This window comes from Xyrauchen texanus, chromosome 30 (genome assembly GCF_025860055.1).
Source record: "Xyrauchen texanus isolate HMW12.3.18 chromosome 30, RBS_HiC_50CHRs, whole genome shotgun sequence".
In the NCBI taxonomy this organism is placed as follows: Eukaryota; Metazoa; Chordata; class Actinopteri; order Cypriniformes; family Catostomidae; genus Xyrauchen; species Xyrauchen texanus.
Window position 1 is genome coordinate 11,225,075 of NC_068305.1, and position 20,539 is coordinate 11,245,613.

General features: G+C 38.1%; 1 protein-coding gene across 1 annotated transcript; it reads left to right on the forward strand.

The window, feature by feature from the left end:
- Positions 1-382: 382 nt before the first annotated feature.
- LOC127624313 (phospholipase DDHD1-like) lies at positions 383-18,772 on the forward strand. The gene is made up of 13 exons (XM_052099091.1): positions 383-1,384; positions 3,895-4,071; positions 4,359-4,487; positions 7,585-7,732; positions 7,832-7,941; positions 8,052-8,158; positions 10,130-10,383; positions 12,302-12,377; positions 13,280-13,429; positions 13,653-13,717; positions 15,696-15,874; positions 16,180-16,452; positions 18,266-18,772. The coding sequence occupies exons 1-13, from the start codon at positions 601-603 to the stop codon at positions 18,445-18,447; spliced, it is 2,634 nt and encodes an 877-aa protein (XP_051955051.1). The 5' UTR covers positions 383-600; the 3' UTR covers positions 18,448-18,772.
- The last annotated feature ends 1,767 nt before the right edge of the window (positions 18,773-20,539 follow it).

The following is a 20,539-nucleotide window of genomic DNA, read 5'->3' on the forward strand; positions in this document are numbered from 1 at the left end:
TTAAAATGAGCCGTAAACTAACACCTACCTGTCGCAAAATCGACTATGACTTCTCTTTAAAAACAGCAATTTTATCGTAAAAACTTCACACATAGTTAAATACAAAATGTTTTTTTTTTATAAAACTTTTATAAAACATGTTGAAGATTAGCGGACAGGCGGTAAATTCACATCGCTATGAGTTGTTTCCTCATATATATATATATATATATATATATGAATGTGATATATATACACATTCAAAAACAACGTCTTCTGGTCTCCTCGTCAGTGTACATATGCTTTGTTTTGCTTAACCTCATAGGCTCCACCTTGGTAGAGCAGTAGGGGAGCGGGGCAGAGGGTTTCACGGGGAGCTATAGAGTCAGCATATGAATGGACATTGAACAGGTTGGCTTGTGTTGCTGTAAATTGAGGACTGTGCCAGTAATGGAGTTTAATGTCAAGCACGTGTGATTGACGCATCCGTACTAATGTTGACCGCTTCGGTGGGGCCGGGGGAAGGAGAGGTTTTGGCATCGTCAGATTTGTTGTTATTATATTCAGCTGACCACTGCTGAATTCGCCCTGTTTGCCGTGTTCTAGAAAGCGGTGACAGTGATGAGCGGTTGTCAGGACAACACATATGTGAGTTGTTCGGAAAGCAGGGGAAATGTCAGCGGAGCTGAATGGGGAAGGGTGGACGATACGTGCATATCCTGCTTTAATGATGATCCCACTTGCGATGCGATCCACTGCGGGATGGATGCGGTGCAGCCCGGCATAGATGGACATCTGCAGCTGCCCCGAGGCCAACGCGGGCTGTCCCAGGACGGTATGATGTTAGGCCTGGTGGAAGAGGTTTACGCCAGCTATCACGGACGTCTCGGTTCTGAACCGGAGTCTGATTATCTCGACATCCCCGGCGCTCCGAACTACAGCGAAAGAGATGAGATCGTCGCCACGAAGAAGCGCAACCGCTCCAACAGCTCGCGGCACCGCGGTGAAGTTGTCACGGAGCTCGGACCCGAGGAGGTGCGCTGGTTCTACAAAGAGGACAAGAGGACCTGGAAGCCGTTTGTGGGACACGATTCTCTGAAAATCGAGTTGGCTTATCGCACATTCTGCGAGCTGAACCCGAACGAGGTCAAACGCAGAGATGTCGGCAGTGAGGAAGCAGAGGATTTATTCGAGTCGGCATCGGGATGTGAAGCGCCGGTGGTCAGGATGCGTGTGGCGGCGGTGGCAGCGCAGCCGGTACCCGTGGATGCTGGGGTTGCTAGATGCTCGACAGACGAGACGGATCTGGATGCCGAATGCATTCATGTGGATGCTGTTTGCGTACGTGGGGGGCTCTATGAGGTGGACATCAAAGAGAAAGACTGTTACCCTGTATACTGGAATCGTAAGTATTTATTTCAAGCTCCAATCTAATGTAGTTCAACCAAAAAGGACAATTCTGTCATCATGTACTCACCCTCGTGTCATTAAAAAGTCATATGATGTGATGTTTTCCTTGGAACACAAAATAAAATGTTCATGCCACTCTTTTCCATACAACAAAAGTCACATGGTTACCAAATGCCATCAAGTTATGGACATAAAAGCACCATAAAAGCAGGGCTTAATAAGATTCGGCAAGTTGTTGTCTCTTAATCCCCCCTCATTCATACATATGAGTGTCAAAACAGTTGTTTAAATGATCGGTGTACTACATTCCAAGTCTTCTGAAGCCATACCAAAGCTTTGCGTGAGAATTTAACCGTTTACACCTGGTCGCTTAAATGCGTCTCCTGTGACCCCTTGTGATCGGATTTGAAGGGGAGGGTCTCTGATTTCATGATGACATACATCAATCACTATGTCACTGTGTTAATGCATGACATTAAAGTGCAACAAATTCATAAAAAAACTAAAAAAATCTGGGAAAAAACAGTACACTGTTTCTGAAATGTTATCTAAACAAACACAACATTTCAAGCAGAATATGGTATTATTTTGTATTACTTGTATTAAAGGAGCTTCAGATGTTCATGCTTCTTATCAGTGTTAATATAAGTCACACTGTAGAAGATCCATGAAGTTCTCATGTTTGTTTATGTATCTGCATTTTTACATTTTCTGATCGGATGATTATTTCTTTTTAAAGCTGCTCCTAACCGGCAAAGTTTAAACTCCTGTTTTAGCGTAGAGGTTGATTGACAGGTGAGGGGTGGTTTTTCAATGCTCTCCGTAAGGCATTCAGTACGAATTTGTGTTTACACCTCAAATGTGATGCGATCACATACATTTTTTAAGCACATTTGTATGTGGTTTTTGTGATCCGATCACAAAATCTTTTAGATCCGGTTTAGAACTGTATTAAGTGCTGACCACATGTGATTTGATTACCTGAAGCGCATCTTAATACCAGGTGTAAACTAGGGCTGCCCTCTTAAAGTCGACCTTTGGAACCTTAGTTGATGAGGGTTTTGGTCAACCAAGTTTTGATTAGTCGGTTGGTCGCAGAAAAACCAACACAGAAATATGATGAACACCAGTATTAGCGCTGGTTGAACACTAGGTGGTACTATGGGGTAATTTTCATTAAGCAGGATAAGGGTTAAGCTTACACAATAAAGCAAGACACCTTGATGCACCAACACAAACATGCGTTACGTTCTTGCGTTCAAAACATTTGATGGAGCGCAAATTCGAACTAAGAGATCTCAAGATGTGTTCTAAGTATTAAACTATATTTAACTTGATACATTGACCTAAAAATTTTATGTTTATGACACAAAGCACCCGAGACACTACACAAGCATGTCTGATGATTGTTGAAATTGACGGGCCCTTAAACAAGTCCTCATAATAAATCTCCAACTGATTGACAAATTTGCTTACTTATGATCAATAATATGGTAGTAACCCAAATATTTGTATATGCGATTAAATACGATTAATCACGATTAATTAATCGGGACATCATGTAATTAATTTGATTAAACATTTTAATCGATTGATTTTAATCGATATATATATATATATATATATATATCGTCTTTAAGACCAAAAGTTTGTGATTATTTGCTGAAAATGTTCCCCTCTGCTGTAGCTCTTAAATCTAAAACTTTCACTATCGTCAGTTTTACTCAGTCCTCCCATGTTCATAATTCTCAATAATAATAAGAAGAAGAATGTAACCAAGGGAACTTAAATGAATATATTTTTTTGTTTAGTTAACTAAAACTGGGCAGAAGATTTCTCATTCCCAGCATTCTTCAAATGGGACTCTACAGGGAAAGTAAATGTCAAAATGAAGTGTTATTTTATTTTACATTTATGCAAGATGAATATAAAGAGGAAGACTTGTTAGTGTTTAATGCTTTTATTTATGTTTTGATTAAGAATAATTTCTGTTAAATTGTCGTTTTGGGCGTTACCATCATGTTGAAGAGTGGAGCTTGAGCCTAGATTGAGGGCCAATTCAATTTTGTAAAAAAACAGATGTACTTCAAGCTTAAATGGCTCGGCTTGTTTTTATAAATGTACAACGCATATCTGTAAACAAAAATTCAGTTTCAGAGCTATGGTGGTGGGGAAGACTTAAGAAGACATAACAACTGAAATTTCAGCCTGTTCCTCACACAAAGCTATTGTATGGCTTCAGAAGACTTGCAAAATAAACACAAAACGCATGGTCTACTTATAGGATGCTTTTTAGAACTATTCAGACCCTGGTCACCATAAGCTTTTACTGTATGGCAATGATCATGTGAACATTCTGAAAAACATCTCCTTTCATGCTCCATGAAATAAGGACATTCATATGGAACAAAAGCGAGGGGAGAAATGCTGATAGAAATTTCATTTTGTAGATAAACTATTTCTTTAAGGTCTGGTGAAATATTGCATCAGTGTTTGCTTTAACAGAACAAGACCATATCCCGGTCATGCGTGGCCAGTGGTTTACAGACGGCACCTGGTTACCCCTGGAGGAGGAGGACAGTGACCTCATTGAACTGGAGCACCTGGCCCATTACCGAGGCCAGCAGAAGAAAGATACGTTTGACACTGAAGCAGTGACCACTACAGTGGACAGCGAGGATGGTAATAGACGGGTGGGGGCATGGCTTGAATAGGGGAGCATGGTAGGGGTAAAATGCTTAGTTAGGTGAATTAATCATGACCCAACTCAGACATCCTGTTTTTTTCTTTCTAAACCAGGTCAAACACTGACACATACAGCATGATTTAGAAAGGTTATTGTAGTAAAGAGTATTACATAGTGTATTGGTTCTGAATTGAAATGATCTGATGTGGTTAGACATGAAGATTATTTAACACTCAGGTAATGTGAAACAGCCCTGATTGACTTCTACCCTGAATTCACTCAGCCATTCACAGTCTAAAACTGAGCCGGAGCCATGTGGACTGGCACAGTGTGGATGAAGTATACCTTTACAGCGACGCAACCACCTCAAAGATAGCACGAACTGTCACTCAGAAACTGGGATTCTCAAAAGGTTTGGAACACCTTTGATTAGTGATTACATTCTCATTATTTTGCAAAATTTCCATGCAGTTGGGAGAACATTTTTGTGTGCATGAAATGTGGATATGTGCAGAGAAGACACATTTCAATAAGTTGTATTGTAGCTTTCAACATAGCCTCATTCATTCATGTTCCTTTTTCGTGCTATAGGTTAGAGAGAGAGAGAGTGTGCACGCTCCCCTGCTCTGTTTGAATGGGCAGCTAAAGCAGTCTATCACACACAGCATTAAAGAGCATCAAAACAACATTTTTACAAATAAAAATTAGACCAAATGCCAGTATACAAACTCAAACTTGGATTGTTTACTTGCCGCTGTGGATATCTATCAAAGGATGGTTTTCAATTAATTGATTATCTCGTGAATCATTCCTCTCTCAATCTCAGGTTTAGTGCGGACTGAGAACAGGTACATTAAAAGAATAGTTCACCCAAAAATGTTAATTCTCTAATCATTTACTCACCCTTATCCTTGATCTGTTGAACTCAAATACATTTTTTAAGTATAGTTTCTCTGCTCTTTTGGTCCTTACAATGCAAGTGAATGGGTGCCAACATTTTGAAGCTCCAGTGGTTAAATCTTCAAAAGTGATTTGATAGGTGTGGGTGAGAAACTGATCAATATTAAGGTCCTTTTTTTACTATAAATTCTCCTCCCTGCTCAGTCAATCTCCAATTTAACTATCACTTTCACATTCTTCTTCTTGTGGTTTTGGTGATTCACTTTCTTCATGCATATCGCCCCCTACTGGGCAGGGTGAATAATTTCTTAAATATTAATGACTTAAATATTGATCTATTTCTCTCTCACATCTATCAAATCACTTCTTAAGAAATGGATTAAAACACTCAAGTCATATGGATTACTTTTATGATGGCTTTATGTGCTTTTTGGAGCGTCAACATTTTGGCACCCATTCACTTGCATTGTATGGACCTACAGAGCAGAGATATTCCACTAAAATCTTGATTTATGTTCTGCAGAAGAAAGTAAGAGATACACATCTGCGATGACATGAGTGTGAGAATTATGAGAGAATTTTTATTTTTGGGTGAACTATCCCTTTAAACTAAAGCAAATGTCTTATTCAAGCATTTCTCAAAATAGTCCTATACTGAATAAACTATGAAATAAATATGAGCATGAATTAGTCTAAAAAAAATATTTCACAGCACAGGCTATTTTAGGATATGGTGAAATTAACATTGCATGTAGAGGCTTTTTACAATTGTTTTTAATATCTGCTACATAAATAATGGTAAAACGGTATACTGTATATTATATGCAGTCAATGTGCAATTTGGATAAAAGGAAACTATATTTGTGATCACTGGTATAGATGTTTATTTGTTTTTTTATTTCAATAAACTTAAAGGAATAGGGGCCTGGGTAGCTCAGTGAGGATTGACGCTGACTCCAGTCAGGTCTCCTAAGCAACCAAATAGGCCTGGTTGATAGGGAGGGTGGAGTCACATGGGGAAATCTCCTCGTGGTTGCGATTAGTGGTTCTCGCTCTCAATGGGGTGCATGGTAAATTGTGCGTGGATCACCGAGTGTAGCATGAACCTCCAGTCATGCACAACGAGCCACGTGATAAGATTCACGGATTGACAGTCTCAGAAGTGGAGGCAACTTGAGACTTGTCTTCCGCCACCTGGATTGAGGTGAGCAACCGCGCCCACCACGAGGACCTACTAAGTAGTGGGAATTGGGCATTCCAAATTGGGGAGATAGGGGATAAAAAAAAATCTATATTAAAACTATTGAATAGTTTACCCAAAATGTTTAATTCTCTCATTATTTACTCACCCTCATGATATCCCAGGTGTGTTTGACTTTATTTCTTCACCAGAACACATTTGAAGAAAAATTACAAAATATCTTAGCTCAGTAAGATGAAAGTGAAGGGAGATTTATCTTTTAAAACTCCAAAAATCACAGACAGTCAGCATAAACGCCATCCATAAGACTCCAGATGTTAAATTATGTCTTCTAAAGCGATACGATCAACTTTGGTGCGATAAAACATCAATATCTAAGTACATATAAACCATCGCTTCTGGTAAGCTTCATGACAGTGTGGAGTCCAAGCGGTCTCTTGTGTGATCTATACCGTTGTCATGATACTGACGTAATCTCACCTTCCCCACTCAGTTGAGAAATCCAGGATGACCACACAAATGATTCTGAACAGCGTTTCTCGTTCTCACTTGTAAACAGCGCTGCTCTTCCGACTGTGATGCACGTGTGTCAGTTCTCACGTGTTTGAAATGCCAACGTTAATACGTCATACATACGCATACAGCTGCAGAACAGAAGCATGATTTAAAGTTAAAGTACTTAAAAAAGTATCTTTTTTGCACCAAAAGTGATCATGTCACTTTAGAAGACATTAATTTAACAGCTGGTGTCGTATGGATGTCATTTATGCTTACTGTCTGTGATTTGTGAAGCATCAAAAGAGAAATCTCCATTCACTTGTTTTAAGGACCTATAGAGCAGAGATCTTTTTCTATTTTTCTTCAAATGTGTTCTGCTGAAGAAAGAAAGTCTCACACACCTGGAATATGATGAGGGTGATTAAATAATGAGATAATTAACATTTTTGGGTGAACTATCCCTTTAAATTTATTTGAGCGGTGGGGGTTCCGATGTTACACACACACACCAATGACACCATCATAGGATTACCGTATCGCATATCGAATTTCGCATTATCCAACAACTTGTCGCATATTGCACTTTTCCTTCATATCATGCAACTCTAGTTTACTATTTTAAAATATATTATTTTTTTAATGTGAATAATTGCCATGAAAAGTCATGAAAACATAATGTCACAATGCAAAGCATCTTTATGGCTCTAAAAATAGGCTTCATTTTCTTTATGGAAAATATAGTTGTTTATTTCTTCCATTTGATTTTGTACTGAAATATGACACGGACAAGTTCTTTAAAGGTTTCGTTAGATTACACTCTGTATATAACATGTAGATAACGTTTCAGTAACTCTGAAAACTAAAAATAATATTTTGGGATTGGCAGTAACTGTGCGTTGTGTCTGGTTAGCCTCTAGCAGTGGGACCCGTCTCCACCGAGGGTACGTGGAGGAGGCGGCTCCAGAGGACACACCCCCTGAGACAACACATATAGTCTTTGTGGTGCATGGGATTGGCCAGAAGATGGATCAGGGGCGGATTATTAGAAATACAAGCATGTGAGTCCACCAATCACACAACTCGGCATTAAACAGATCCTTTAGATATCAGGACTGAATGATGTGTGTTGATGAATAATGTGTGGAATTGATGGTTAGGATCCGTGATGCTGCCCGTAAGATGGAGGAGAAGCACTTTTCTGACCGAACAAATGAACACGTTGAGTTCCTTCCTGTGGAATGGAGATCTAAACTGGCGCTCGATGGAGGTATTGTCTATAGACGATTATAAACGTGAAAAAAAAAAAACACAAAGAACATCATGTTTGGACATTATTATTAGTGCTGGACAGTATGACAGTACTGACAATTCTTTCAGACACTGTGGACTCCATCACTCCAGATAAAGTCAGAGGTTTGAGAGACATGCTGAATAGCAGTGCAATGGACATTATGTACTACACAAGCCCTTTATACAGGGATGAGGTGAGATAGAGTCATGACCCTCCACTCTTTCATGCATTGTCTTATTCCTTTCCTTTCTTAGCTTTCTAACACAAACAGCTGTTTTTCAAAACCTAGTATGCCGTAGACAGCATTTGAAGGCATTATAGTGGCACTCCTGGCCACTGAAGGGTGTTTCAAAATGGAGGCAGCATAATTAAGCACTTAAATCTGAAGTATGTAATTTCTGCGACACTAGTGCCAACAAATGGAATTGTAAATATAAACGTTATTTTCAAAACAGCTTTCAGAATATAAATCCCATCTGCCACTGGACAAACAAAGAGACAGTCCCGCCCCAACTCATGGTCTAAGCGGGTCACTCTAAACAAACATACATTTTCCAAAGTGCCAAAGAAGAACAGTTCTTACAGTTTTCGAGAAAATTAACGTATGAATGTCTTATTAATAGTTGTCTCTGCATATTAAGCTTGGATAGGGGAAAGTATTTTAACACAGAAAAAGCTACAAAAGCTTTAAAGATAGAAATGGGGTTCAAAACATTTTGTGATTGGATCCCTCAAACCACATTCAAAGGTAAGTTGAAACGCATGTGACATAGGGTGGGTGATATAAACAAAAATTTATATTGTGATATTCTTAATTTTTGGTCAATAATGATATACATCACGAGATACACTTTATATGGTAAAAAATTATCAAAGTTACTTTTAAAACTTCAGCACATGCTGCTTGTGTTTATGGAATAAATGGGTCAAAACTGTTAGAAATAGGGACATTTTGGGGGCCTGGGTAGCTCGGTGATTATTGATGCTGACTACCACCCCTGGAGTTGAGAGTTTGAATCCATGGTGTGCTGAGTGACTCCAGCCAGATCTCCTAAGCAACCAAATTGGCCCGGTTGCTTGGGAGGGTAGAGTCACATGGAGTCACATGGCGAACAAAATTCGCATTTTCCTCTTTATATGACAGATGTATAAAATTATATATATATATTTTTAACCTTTTTTCAGAAGTCTTAAATTTACATTGTTTCTTTAGTCCAAAAGACAGCATAATAAATACATATTAAGCATACAGCACCATGTTAAACTATTGCAAAAACATTCTTGGCTATTAAAAAAAAGCATTACATTTTAAACTAACATGCAGATAATAAAATTAAAATGAAGAGTTTTAGTTGGTTTACATTCTTAAATCTTAAAACGCTTCAATAGACAGTTCTATGTTAACATGATGTTAGTGGTACTACTCCAGACTCAAGTGTAATAATAATGCCGATAACACAGTGTTTTTCATTTATAACCATTGTATGTAAGGTAATAGCAGTGCTATTCATCTGATTTCGGTGGTGAAGCGGCTATGACTATAAGCCTAGGAGCGTTCAAATAGACAGAGCAGAACAGAATGGAACAGAATGCAAGGATCTCATGAAGCACATTTCCAAATTGAGCTCCTGTCCTGACAAAGCGAGTGATTGACCTCTTATTCACCTTTCAATCATCCATTGCACTAAAACAAAGGTTTTAAATTTAGCTGGTTATGTTGTGTCTTTAAAAAAGTCATCTAATCAAACAATTTGGAAAAGCCCAAACATGCACAAGATTTCACAGAACATCTCCAGTTTGCCTGACATCAACAAGCAATGACACCAAGTACAGTTAATGGAGGTTATGGATTAAAATAACAAGCGTTCTGCTTTTTTCATGCTTTATAAACTTGCAACCAAGTGATTTTTGTAGTCATGAAATCCGAGACCCATTCCTTAAACACAGTTTTAATACCCAGTGTTAACAGCAATGTGTCTCATCTGTCCTTCTGTGATTGGATCACCCAAAACACATTCTAATACCAGGTGTAGACAGGGCATTAGTCTCTCTCATGTTTAATTTGACTGAATGCCCACTTTCCCATTCTCTCTCTCCCTCTTCTATTTACACAAATAAAGTGTCAGACTTGTTTGTTTCACGATCACTGCACTTGTATCCTCAGATCACCCGAGGTCTAACCATAGAGATGAACCGACTCTACACGCTCTTCTGCAAGCGCAACCCAGAGTTTGCGGAGAAGGGGAAAGTGTCCATTGTCTCTCACTCGCTTGGCTGTGTCATCACCTTTGACATCATGACGGGGTGGGACCCCGTACGCTTTGTTCATGAAGAGGTGCCCGATTCCACGGAGGCTGATGTAAGCAGACATGGCTATGAGTGTCATCTACTGGAGGAACTTCGCAATACACGCTTAAGGTTTATTCTAATTATAGTTATACTCTACACTCCCATTAAATTAAGTCAAGTATGTCTTAACGTTTTGGCCTAATTAGTGGTGCATGCTGAGGCAAACATCAATCTTACTCTCAATCAATACAATCAATATTTCTATTGCTTATTCTTAGTGTTAGCGTTATTCTTAAACCCTAAACTAACCCGAGCCCTAACCCTTTACCCCTAATGCACAAAGTCAGTTGGCATGGCCATGATGTTTTCATATTTTCGTGAAAGCATACATGCGCTAAGGCTAGGCGCAAGTGGGTTGTGAATTTGCACGCACAAATCTCTAATGGGCTGAGTCGAGTGCAAGAGGTTCTTCTCCGGTTATTGCACCATTTGTGTCCTTTTATACATTCCATTCTGTGTCAAGCAACGTCGACTTAAATGAGGACAGCCCATTTATACTTGTGTTTTCGAAAGGCGCTACACAAAATAAACATGTTATTAGTTGTAGTAGTTTTAATCTAATTGATCTACTGACACACAAATCATGGCCAGTATTAAAAAGGATTGATAGCTCTTTAATACCATCTGCTGGTGGAATCCCTAAATTTCAGATGCAGGAATTGCAGTTTAGACTTTGTGCTGAGAATTATCATGGTTCTCAGATGTATTAGCGCAATTACATATTTATCAGGAAAATAGCTAATTTCGCTTTGCGCCACATCATTAACATACAATACATCCACAGTTTGTGCGCATACACCCACAGATAGCGCAAGCACTTCCACCCTCACCCACTTGCGCTGACACAAAAATTGTGCTTAGAATTACCGTTTTCACGGAAATTGCAATGTCACAAAACCAGAGGCCTTAGTATTAAACTTTGGCATGTACAGTAACTCATCCATGCACTGTTTGTTTTATGGACATGATTGGTATGAAATCATGCCACTATGTCTAAGAACCAGGATATAATATATACTTGGTGGTGGGCTGATTTTACTTAAGATTTTTAGTAAGTAACCTACCAAAACTTCCTAGAAACCACATAGTAACACCCTAGTAACCACCCAGAATATCCTTATTAATGGTATAGCAATGCCCTGGCAACACCCACAATACTCTAGCATGGTGGAAGTGAGTTTTTCATGGGCAAGCACCTCTTACAATGTGTTGAGAAAATGTAAAAACTTAGACTCTAGTTTTTATTTTTACTGTCTGAGCTTTCTGATATATGCTGCAATATCTGTTGAAAGAGCAACTTGTCTGATCATTCTTTATTAGTTGTTAATTCATATTCCATTTATTTGGTTGTCAATAGAGCTGTTCAGCCGTGACGTCAGTTTGATTGTGAACTCGGAAGGTCTTTCCTCAGGAATATACAATGGGTAAGATCTGTGGTGAAAATTACTTTCTTAATTAAAAAAAATAAATAAAAATTTAACGTTTTGTTCTAGAGCATAAGTCGTACTGTATTATTTAAAATGTTATGTTGCTAGCAGGTTGCTAAATAAGGACTACAACTACCACATGTATGCAATGAAATGGTGTCCTTATCTAGCAACTTTTTAGCAACACACTTAAAACACAGCTTTTTTAAAATTCACATTTACTTAATGTATGTTGTAAAACAAAACATGAAAGACTCTTCAAGTAATTTTAACCACAAATCTTATTGAACATATAAATCCAAAACTGTCATTAAAATAACACATAGGGAACTCCAGAGGGAACCTATGCGAAATTACCTGCAAATTGGCGTAACGACTTAAGAGCTCTATTGTGTGGAATGAGCTTTTAAAATGGTATTGATTTTTAGTGCTCTCTTTTTTTTTTCCAAAGCCTTCTAAGAGTCATGTATTATTCAAAGGTTTTTAGTTTTGAATGCACACTACTCCTCAATGTCAACTGTAATGGACCACTACAAAAACAATTCATTCTCAATTTGCAGTTTGCGGGATTTGGAAAATCAGCTTCTGCATTTTGAAACCTCATCGTCAAGATCCGCTCCAGCCCTAAAATTTAAGGTATGTTGACAAGAGTGCCTAGTACAAACAGTACAAGAGTTTACACTGCGTTAGAGAATGCTGCAAACATGTATATTTCAATGGGGATGACACTTTGGAAGGACGTAGGGGAACACAAGGGCTCCGTCATCCGACCAAAAATGTAGACCATTTCAACTTCTGCTGTAATGCACGCTGACATAGGCATCCGTTGGCCATTGAGAATCTCAGAGAGGTGGGCCTAGTTGTGCTTTTGGAAAGTCAATTCACTGTATTTTGGGCCTGGCTAGCTCAGCGAGAATTGACGCTGACTGCCACCCCTGGAGTCGTGAGTTCGAATCCAGGGTATGCTGAGTGACTCCAGCCAGGTCTCCTAAGCAACCAAATTGGTCCGGTTGCTAGGGAGGGTAGAGTCACATGGAGTAACCTCCTCTTGGTCGTGATTAGTGGTTCTCGCTCTCAATGGGGCGCATGGTAAATTGTGCGTGGATTGCGGAGAGTAGCATGAGCCTCCACATGCTGGGAGTCTCCTCGGTGTCATGCACAATGAGCCACGCGGTAAAATGCATGGATTGACTGTCTCACAAGCGGAGGCAACTGAGACTTGTCCTCCGCCACCTAGATTGAGGTGAGTAACCGCGCCACCACGAGGTCTTACTAAGTAGTGGGAATTGGGCATTCCAATTTGAGGAGAAAAGGGGATAAAAAAATAAATGAAACAAATTCACTCTATTTTTGATAACAAACTGAAACTGCTCTTTCCACACCCTCCAAACAGAGCTTACATAGTCTTGCCCATCAAATGCACCTTCTGAGCTTTTCTTATTGTGCAGACACCCTAGAATGTCCTTCTCGTCTTACTCTTACTACTACTTACTACTTTTGATATAATAACCTCTGTGGGCTTTGACTTGGTGTTGTAGGTGGAGAACTTCTTCTGCATGGGCTCTCCACTGGCTGTGTTCTTGGCTTTACGAGGTGTCCGTCCTGGAACCGACGGAACGCAGGACCACATCCTGCCCAAATGCTTCTGTCAGCGGCTTTTCAACATCTTCCATCCCACTGATCCTGTGGTGTGTTTGATTAGATTGAAGTCTAAATATAGCACAGAATCAGATATCTTTTTTTTTTTTTTTTTACTGGCCCATACATTTCATACCAAGGTAATAATGTATAATGCCATTGTAATTTAATAAGCATGTCCATAAATCATGGTCCTTTTTTTAAGTGTAATTAGAGAAGCAGGCTGAGAATGTTGTCAACAGATTAACTATATAATGAAATGGTTTTCTGCAGGCATACAGACTGGAGCCCCTCGTTCTAAAGCATTACAGTAATATAGCGCCTGTCCAGATCCACTGGTGAGAAAAATAATGCTCTATCCTACAAGTAAATTTCTCAATTAAAAAAAAAAATCCATCTACCCAAAGACAGTTTTGTTTACATAAATTGTAAGCCGCTGTAATAGACAGCTTCCTATATACTGAGCACTATGAGCTGCACATAATGTGAAATTCAACTTTTTTATTTGTTTGTTTTGCATTTTGATTTATTCATTCATGAATTGTTTTTATATCCTTTGTACCTTTGGAAAATGATTAGTTTTAGTTTTAGTTTTTTTTTTCTTCAGTTTTAGTTGTCATTTTCATTCCTTACAACATAGCATCACAAATAATTCCATCTTCCTATGATGGCACTTTAACAGAAAATGCAACAAGTGAACTGTAATTGGCTGTTTTTCACGTCAGATCAGATGGCTGCTGCTTAAGCACAACAGTGCCCGGAATTGTTTCAATAAAAACATTTCCATAGAGATTTCATAAAATCCTTTATAAAAGAATTCTAAGCCATGAACCATATTAACAAGCTAAGAGGTGAATCACACCATTACAGACCTTGATTTAACAAGAAAGTATTTGAAAATCAGACAAAAAGATGTTACAAGACTGTGTACTTTCAGCATGATCTACAATCCCATGAAGCATTGCAAATGGTGAAATTGAATAAAAAAACTCTAGGAAAATATCAAATTTGATTTAAAGTTTTTGATTATAAGGATAGAAGCAATATATTGTAATTTTTGTGAAAAATATGCAGATATATGTAAATACCTAAGTAGTTTGAGAGTATAGGGAGACTGATTACATCATTCACAATGCATTATTGAAGTGGGCAGTCACTGCAGTGCTACATTGGTGCGCTTTGTGGTCTGATTGGTGGATCTCTCTTTAGGATTATGGGTAGTGTAGTGTTATTCTGCATAATCAAAATTAAATTTTTTCTGATTTTAGTCCATGCCTATTAGACATTTACATTTATTTATTTGGCAGACAATTTAACCAAAGCGACTTACAAAAGAGGAATAATACATTACAAGTAATTCATCTTAAGGAGACAATGGTATGAAAAGTGCTGCATTACAAAGTTTCACTAGCTTCAGAATAGCAGTATCCAAGACAGATTACAAGAATATACTGTATATATATATATATATATATATATATATATATATATATATTAGAGCATTACAGTAATCCAGAATAGTTGTGAAAAATAACTGAACGAAATGTCAAAATGTTCGAAATAACCTAAGCTTTAAGGTAATCTATATACAAGTGTACTTTTAAACATTAACAAAATTAGTTTTCAGAAGATATGAGCATTTAAAATCGGCAGTCCCTCTCTTCCAGCTAGACAGACCCAGGCACAACCATGATGTCACATAGAGGTTGAGAAACATTGTCCAATCAAATACAAAGACCAAAATCTGCTGTTATATACTAACGTGGTCAGTTAGATTGTTGTTTGGCTTTCAAGTCAGAGGAAAAGCGGCCGGAATCTGCATTGAGATCGATTCTTTTTTCCCCGGCTGTGTTGCTTTGCTGGGTGCTGCCATGTAAACTAAAGCCTATTGGCTATATTAAAAAAAGGCACAAGCCATTCAACAAGTCCTGACCCAACTTGTTTCAGTAGGAAATATGTCAACAGGCCAAAGGCACTTCTTAGGGACTTTAAACAGAATTCGTTTTTTATGAAAAGTTGACATAACATGGACCGATGGCTTCATCAGAAGCATATACCATCGATTAACATACTCATGGTATTGCTCTCTTTGAACAGATCCAGACTGTTGTACTTTAGTGTTGTGGTTATGTTTGACAGAATGCAACAAGTCTGTCTTGGGAGATCATTGAAATCAGACCTAACACTAAAAAAACTAGTCAATTTACTGATTAAACTTGCATTTAAATTTTTTTGTCAAATATATTTTTCACAGCCAGTTTTCAACATTGTAACAGTTTTTGATAATGATAATAACCTAGGTACTTTGGTTTTTAGGTACAACACCTCTAGCCCCACACCTTACGACCAGATCCGTCCCACACTACTGAACCCGTCAAAGGAAAGTGCTTCAGTATCTGATACAGAGAGCCTCCCAAGCCCATGTACCTCCCCTCCACAGCCCCACAGACACTACGGCGAGTCTATCACCAGCCTGGGCAAAGCCAGCATCATGGGTAAGAGAAAAGAGAGAGAAATCATTAAAGTTGTCTCGCTTTAACCTGGACAGGGGAATATTTGCAAATAAATATTTCGTTTCCCTATATATTAAGATAATGGCTATCATCCTATCAATTACTGCAAATTCACAGTTTCTAGTTATTGATTTGAGTGCGAAAAGCGAAAAACAGCAACAGCTCAGCAAGTCAACGGATCAATAGAGAGCAATAAAGAGTTGTCACAGACACAACTGGAGATTTGGAAATGCCCTTATCATTAAATTAAGGTTGTAGCAGTAACTATGTGTATGTGTTTTCAACAGGAGCGGCAAGTATAGGTAAAGGTATTGGCGGAATGCTCTTCTCACGATTCTCACGCTCTAGTGGGCAGGTGGGCAGTGTGGAGGAGGAGCCATCTGACTCTGATTGTGGGGCATGTGAGAAAGGGGGTGGAGTAACAGGTGAAGAAGGTATGTCTATGGAGTCAGACGAGAAGACAGAGGAGAAGACAGAGGAGAAAATGGAAGAGAAGCGAGAGGAGGCAGCAGACACCTGCATGTCACAATCAGCATCTGTCATTATGGATAACTCTTCCTGTAAGTATTATCAAAGTCCCTTTCAGGGCATGTCAATCCACTTGGTGGCCATCTACGGGTAGCTCCCAGACAGCTATTTTCTATGGATGCAAGTGACATAAAAGTACAGCTTCTATCTACTTGAATGAGGAAAGATCGAAATCTCTGAAACGGTTGGCCAAGGTTACGATCAAATAACATTTGAAATCAGCAGTAAAATTTGACAACAATGGTATGATACATTGTGCTTCTTTAACTCAGATCACGCTAAAAACTTTATTTTTCAGGCTGGTCTAGCTAAAGCAAATGCACGTTCTTGAGTTGACTTACAGGCGATGTCTGTATCTAAAAGGTAATTGGCTCTTTAACTTGTAAGGTGGTACTTCCTTTTGTACATCCGAAATATTGACCGTACCAATTCCTTCCATTCATTTTAATACAAGTGGTCCTTCACGGGCTAAACAGTCTTTGGTTTATATACTCTTTCAAGCTATTTTTTTTTAGTATTCATACTTTCATTGTTAAAGTTGAAGTGTGGAACACCCGGATAACTTACTGAAATACTCAGTCAATGTATGCTGCTATCACTAAGTGGCACTACAGTGTAGTCTGATTCCTGAACGAATGACTCTTATGAGACAGTTCATTTGAATCTACAACAAATGACTCTTAGGAACTGGTTAATTTGAATCTACAGCAGGAAACATACAGCATGACCAGTGTAGTCTGATTCCTGAACGAATGACTCTTATGAGACAGTTCATTTGAATCTACAACAAATGACTCTTAGGAACTGGTTAATTTGAATCTACAGCAGGACACATACAGCATGACCAGTGTAGTCTGATTCCTGAACGAATTACTCTTATAAGCAGGTTCATTTGAATCTACAACAAATGACTCTTATGAACTGGTTAATTTGAATCATCAGCAGGAAACATACAGCATGACCAGTGTAGTCTGATTCCTGTACGAATGACTCTATGAGCCAGTTAATTTCACTCTACAGCATGGAGCATACAGCATGGCCATTGTAGTTTGATTCCTCAATGTGTGACTCTTATGAGCCAGTTCATTTGAATCTACAGTACAAAACATACAGCGTGAGCAGTATAGTCAGATTCCTGAACAAATTAGTCTTATGAGCCAGTTCATTTGAATCTACAGCATGTCACATATAGTGCGACCAGTGTAGTCTGATTCTTGAACAAATGACTTAAGAGCTTGTTCATTTGAATCTAAAACAGATGACTCTTATGAACCAGTTAATTTGAATCTTCAGCACGAAACATATAGTGCGACCAGTGAAGCCAGATTCCTGAACGAATTACTCTAAATTTACACGGCAAAACATTGATCCGTACAGAACTAATTACTTTAAATGGCCCATTCTTTTTAGTTAATAAAAAAGTACTGGATGTTTGTTGATATGTCAATGTGGAGTTAAAGATGCACATTATGAGCTTTATTAGAACTGGTGGTATTTTATAAAAACGACTGAATAAATAAAATTATTAAAAAGTCTGTTTAAACACAATTTTCAAGAATCTTTTCTGATAAAATATGAAATTATCTCATTGTTTAGTAACTGTTCTTGTAGACTGTTTAGGGCAGTAAATCCATTATGGCGAAATCATTATGAGAATTCGGAACAGTGAAATTCAGTTCAAATTCCCATCCATATACCATAGTACATTAAAACCTGAAAAGCTTTCCCTTCCCACAATTTGTGTTTTTATATCTAGCTTTATTCTTTTTTTACTTTGCTTTTGCCAATAAAAAAAAATTGGCAACTTCAGACCTCCAATACCTCCAATGTTATACTGTTTTTCAGTGGAACTTGAGAAACGTATCGACTTTGAGCTGAGGGAGGGCCTGGTGGAAAGCCGATATTGGTCAGCGGTGACGTCGCACACAGCCTATTGGTGCTCCCCTGATGTTGCTCTATTTCTACTAACATTTATGTACAGGCCAAATGAAGCGATTGATATGGCAGAGGATAACCCTGAATCATAACACACACCCACATACACCTATAAACTCTGTAACAGTACCACCCTTAATTACAATGATTTGTAAACCTGTTTAGTTTAGCAGACCTTATTCACTGTGCATCAGGGATCCTGTCTTTGCCATGTTTCTCCTTTAACACCTTTATCTAGAAGCAAACCCATGGAGGAGACTTACTGTCCAATATACTTAAACTATATTTGAGCTAAAAGAGATAGTTCGCCCAAAAATATAAATTCTCTCATTATGTAGTCACTCACATCCCATTCCGGATGTGTATGACTTTGTTTCTTCTGCAGAATACAAACTAAGATTTTTTAAGAATATATCTGCTCTGTAGGTCCATACAATGCAAGTGAATGGTGACCAAATCTTTGGGACTCAAAAAATCACATAAATGCAGCATAAAAGTAATCCATATGACTCAAGTGATTTAATCAATGTCTTCTTAAGCGATCCGATCAGTTTTGGATAAGAACAGACCAAAATGTAACTCCCTTTTCACTATAAATCTAGATATAAGCAGTTTCCTTGCCGATCATGATTTCAAGCTTGATTACACTTCCTGGCAATGGCAAGATGTGCAGTAAAAATTTTTTTTACACAGGTCTGTTCTCACCCGAAACCGATTGGATTGGATTGCTTTTGAAGATATGGATTTAATCACTGGAGTCTTATGGATTACTTTTATGCTGCCTTTATGTGCTTTTTTGAGTCCCAAAGTTTTGGTCACCATTCACATGCATTGTATGGACCTACAGAGCTGAGATAATCTTCTAAACATTTTCATTTTTGTTCTGCTGAAGAAAGAAAGCCATACACATCTGGGATGGCATGAGGGTGAGTAAATTATGAGTCAGTTTTCATTTTTGGGTGATCTATCGCTTTAACTATCGCTTTTTTGCTTGGAAAATCACAAGCAGCTGACTCTACATTTTGACTGATGTGTGTGAACTTAAATGATGACAGAAGTTTCATTTTTGCTGAACTATCACTTTATTCACCCTCAACACGTTCCATACCAGTATGACTTTCTTTATATTGTGGAATGTTACATACTGACAGCTTCAGTCACTATTCACTTACTTTCAATGGAAAAAATCACATGAAAGTGAATGGTGACAGAGGCTGAACATCTGCCAAACATCTCTTTTTGTTCTGTTCCATGGAAAAAAGAAAGTCATATGGGTGTGGAACAACATGAGGGTGAGTAAATGAAAGAATTTCGATTTTTGGGTGAACTATCCCTTTAAATTTAATTTTGTGTATGTGTGGCTGACAAAAATCTGATGTATTAAAGGTTCACAATCAAAAGTTTTTTTAAAAATATATATTTGATGTGATCTGTTTCCTTGCCAAAAATTTGTAGTTTAGGCATTACTATTACATGTTTACATTATTTAGATCTGTATCATTTCTAAAAGTGGCCAAAAATGTAGTTGTTTATTGGATGGGAGAAGTGCACATAGACCTGATGGAATAATTCTAAGAGATAGTTTGAAGAGGTGAAACATCAGTGAAACCTGCTTAAAGAAATGTTCAGTCCTGCTTCAGATGCTCCTTCCTCTATTTCTCATAGACACATTGAGGCATTAGTCTGTTCTCTTCACTTGCATGATAGACACAGAAATCTACTGCATAATTGAATGCACTCTTTGGTATGACAACCACTAAATTAAAGTTTATGTTATGCTTTAACATCCATGATAGAGAAGTTTTTCTCAATCAAAATGCTTTGTGACATTATCTTTCTTGTCAATGATGTGCATATCATGGTCTATCCAACATGTTACTTGTTACATTACTTTGGTGCACAAAACAACACTAAAGAACCACTTTCGGAAAGACATTGCCATTTTGAAATAACCATTGTTTTGTGTTACTTCCATGTTTTATGGATTTATTTTGTATGATTTGTTTACAGTAATCCTGAAGAACACACTCTTGCCTTTACAATGAGAAGAAAAAATAACTTAACTCCTTACCTCACCTTGTGTAAGACATCCCTTGAATGTGCCAGTAAACTGAATAGTGAGCTAGATCTTAATGATCAGGCCTGTAGTCAGAGGGAACTGTCTGCATTATGTGCATATATCAG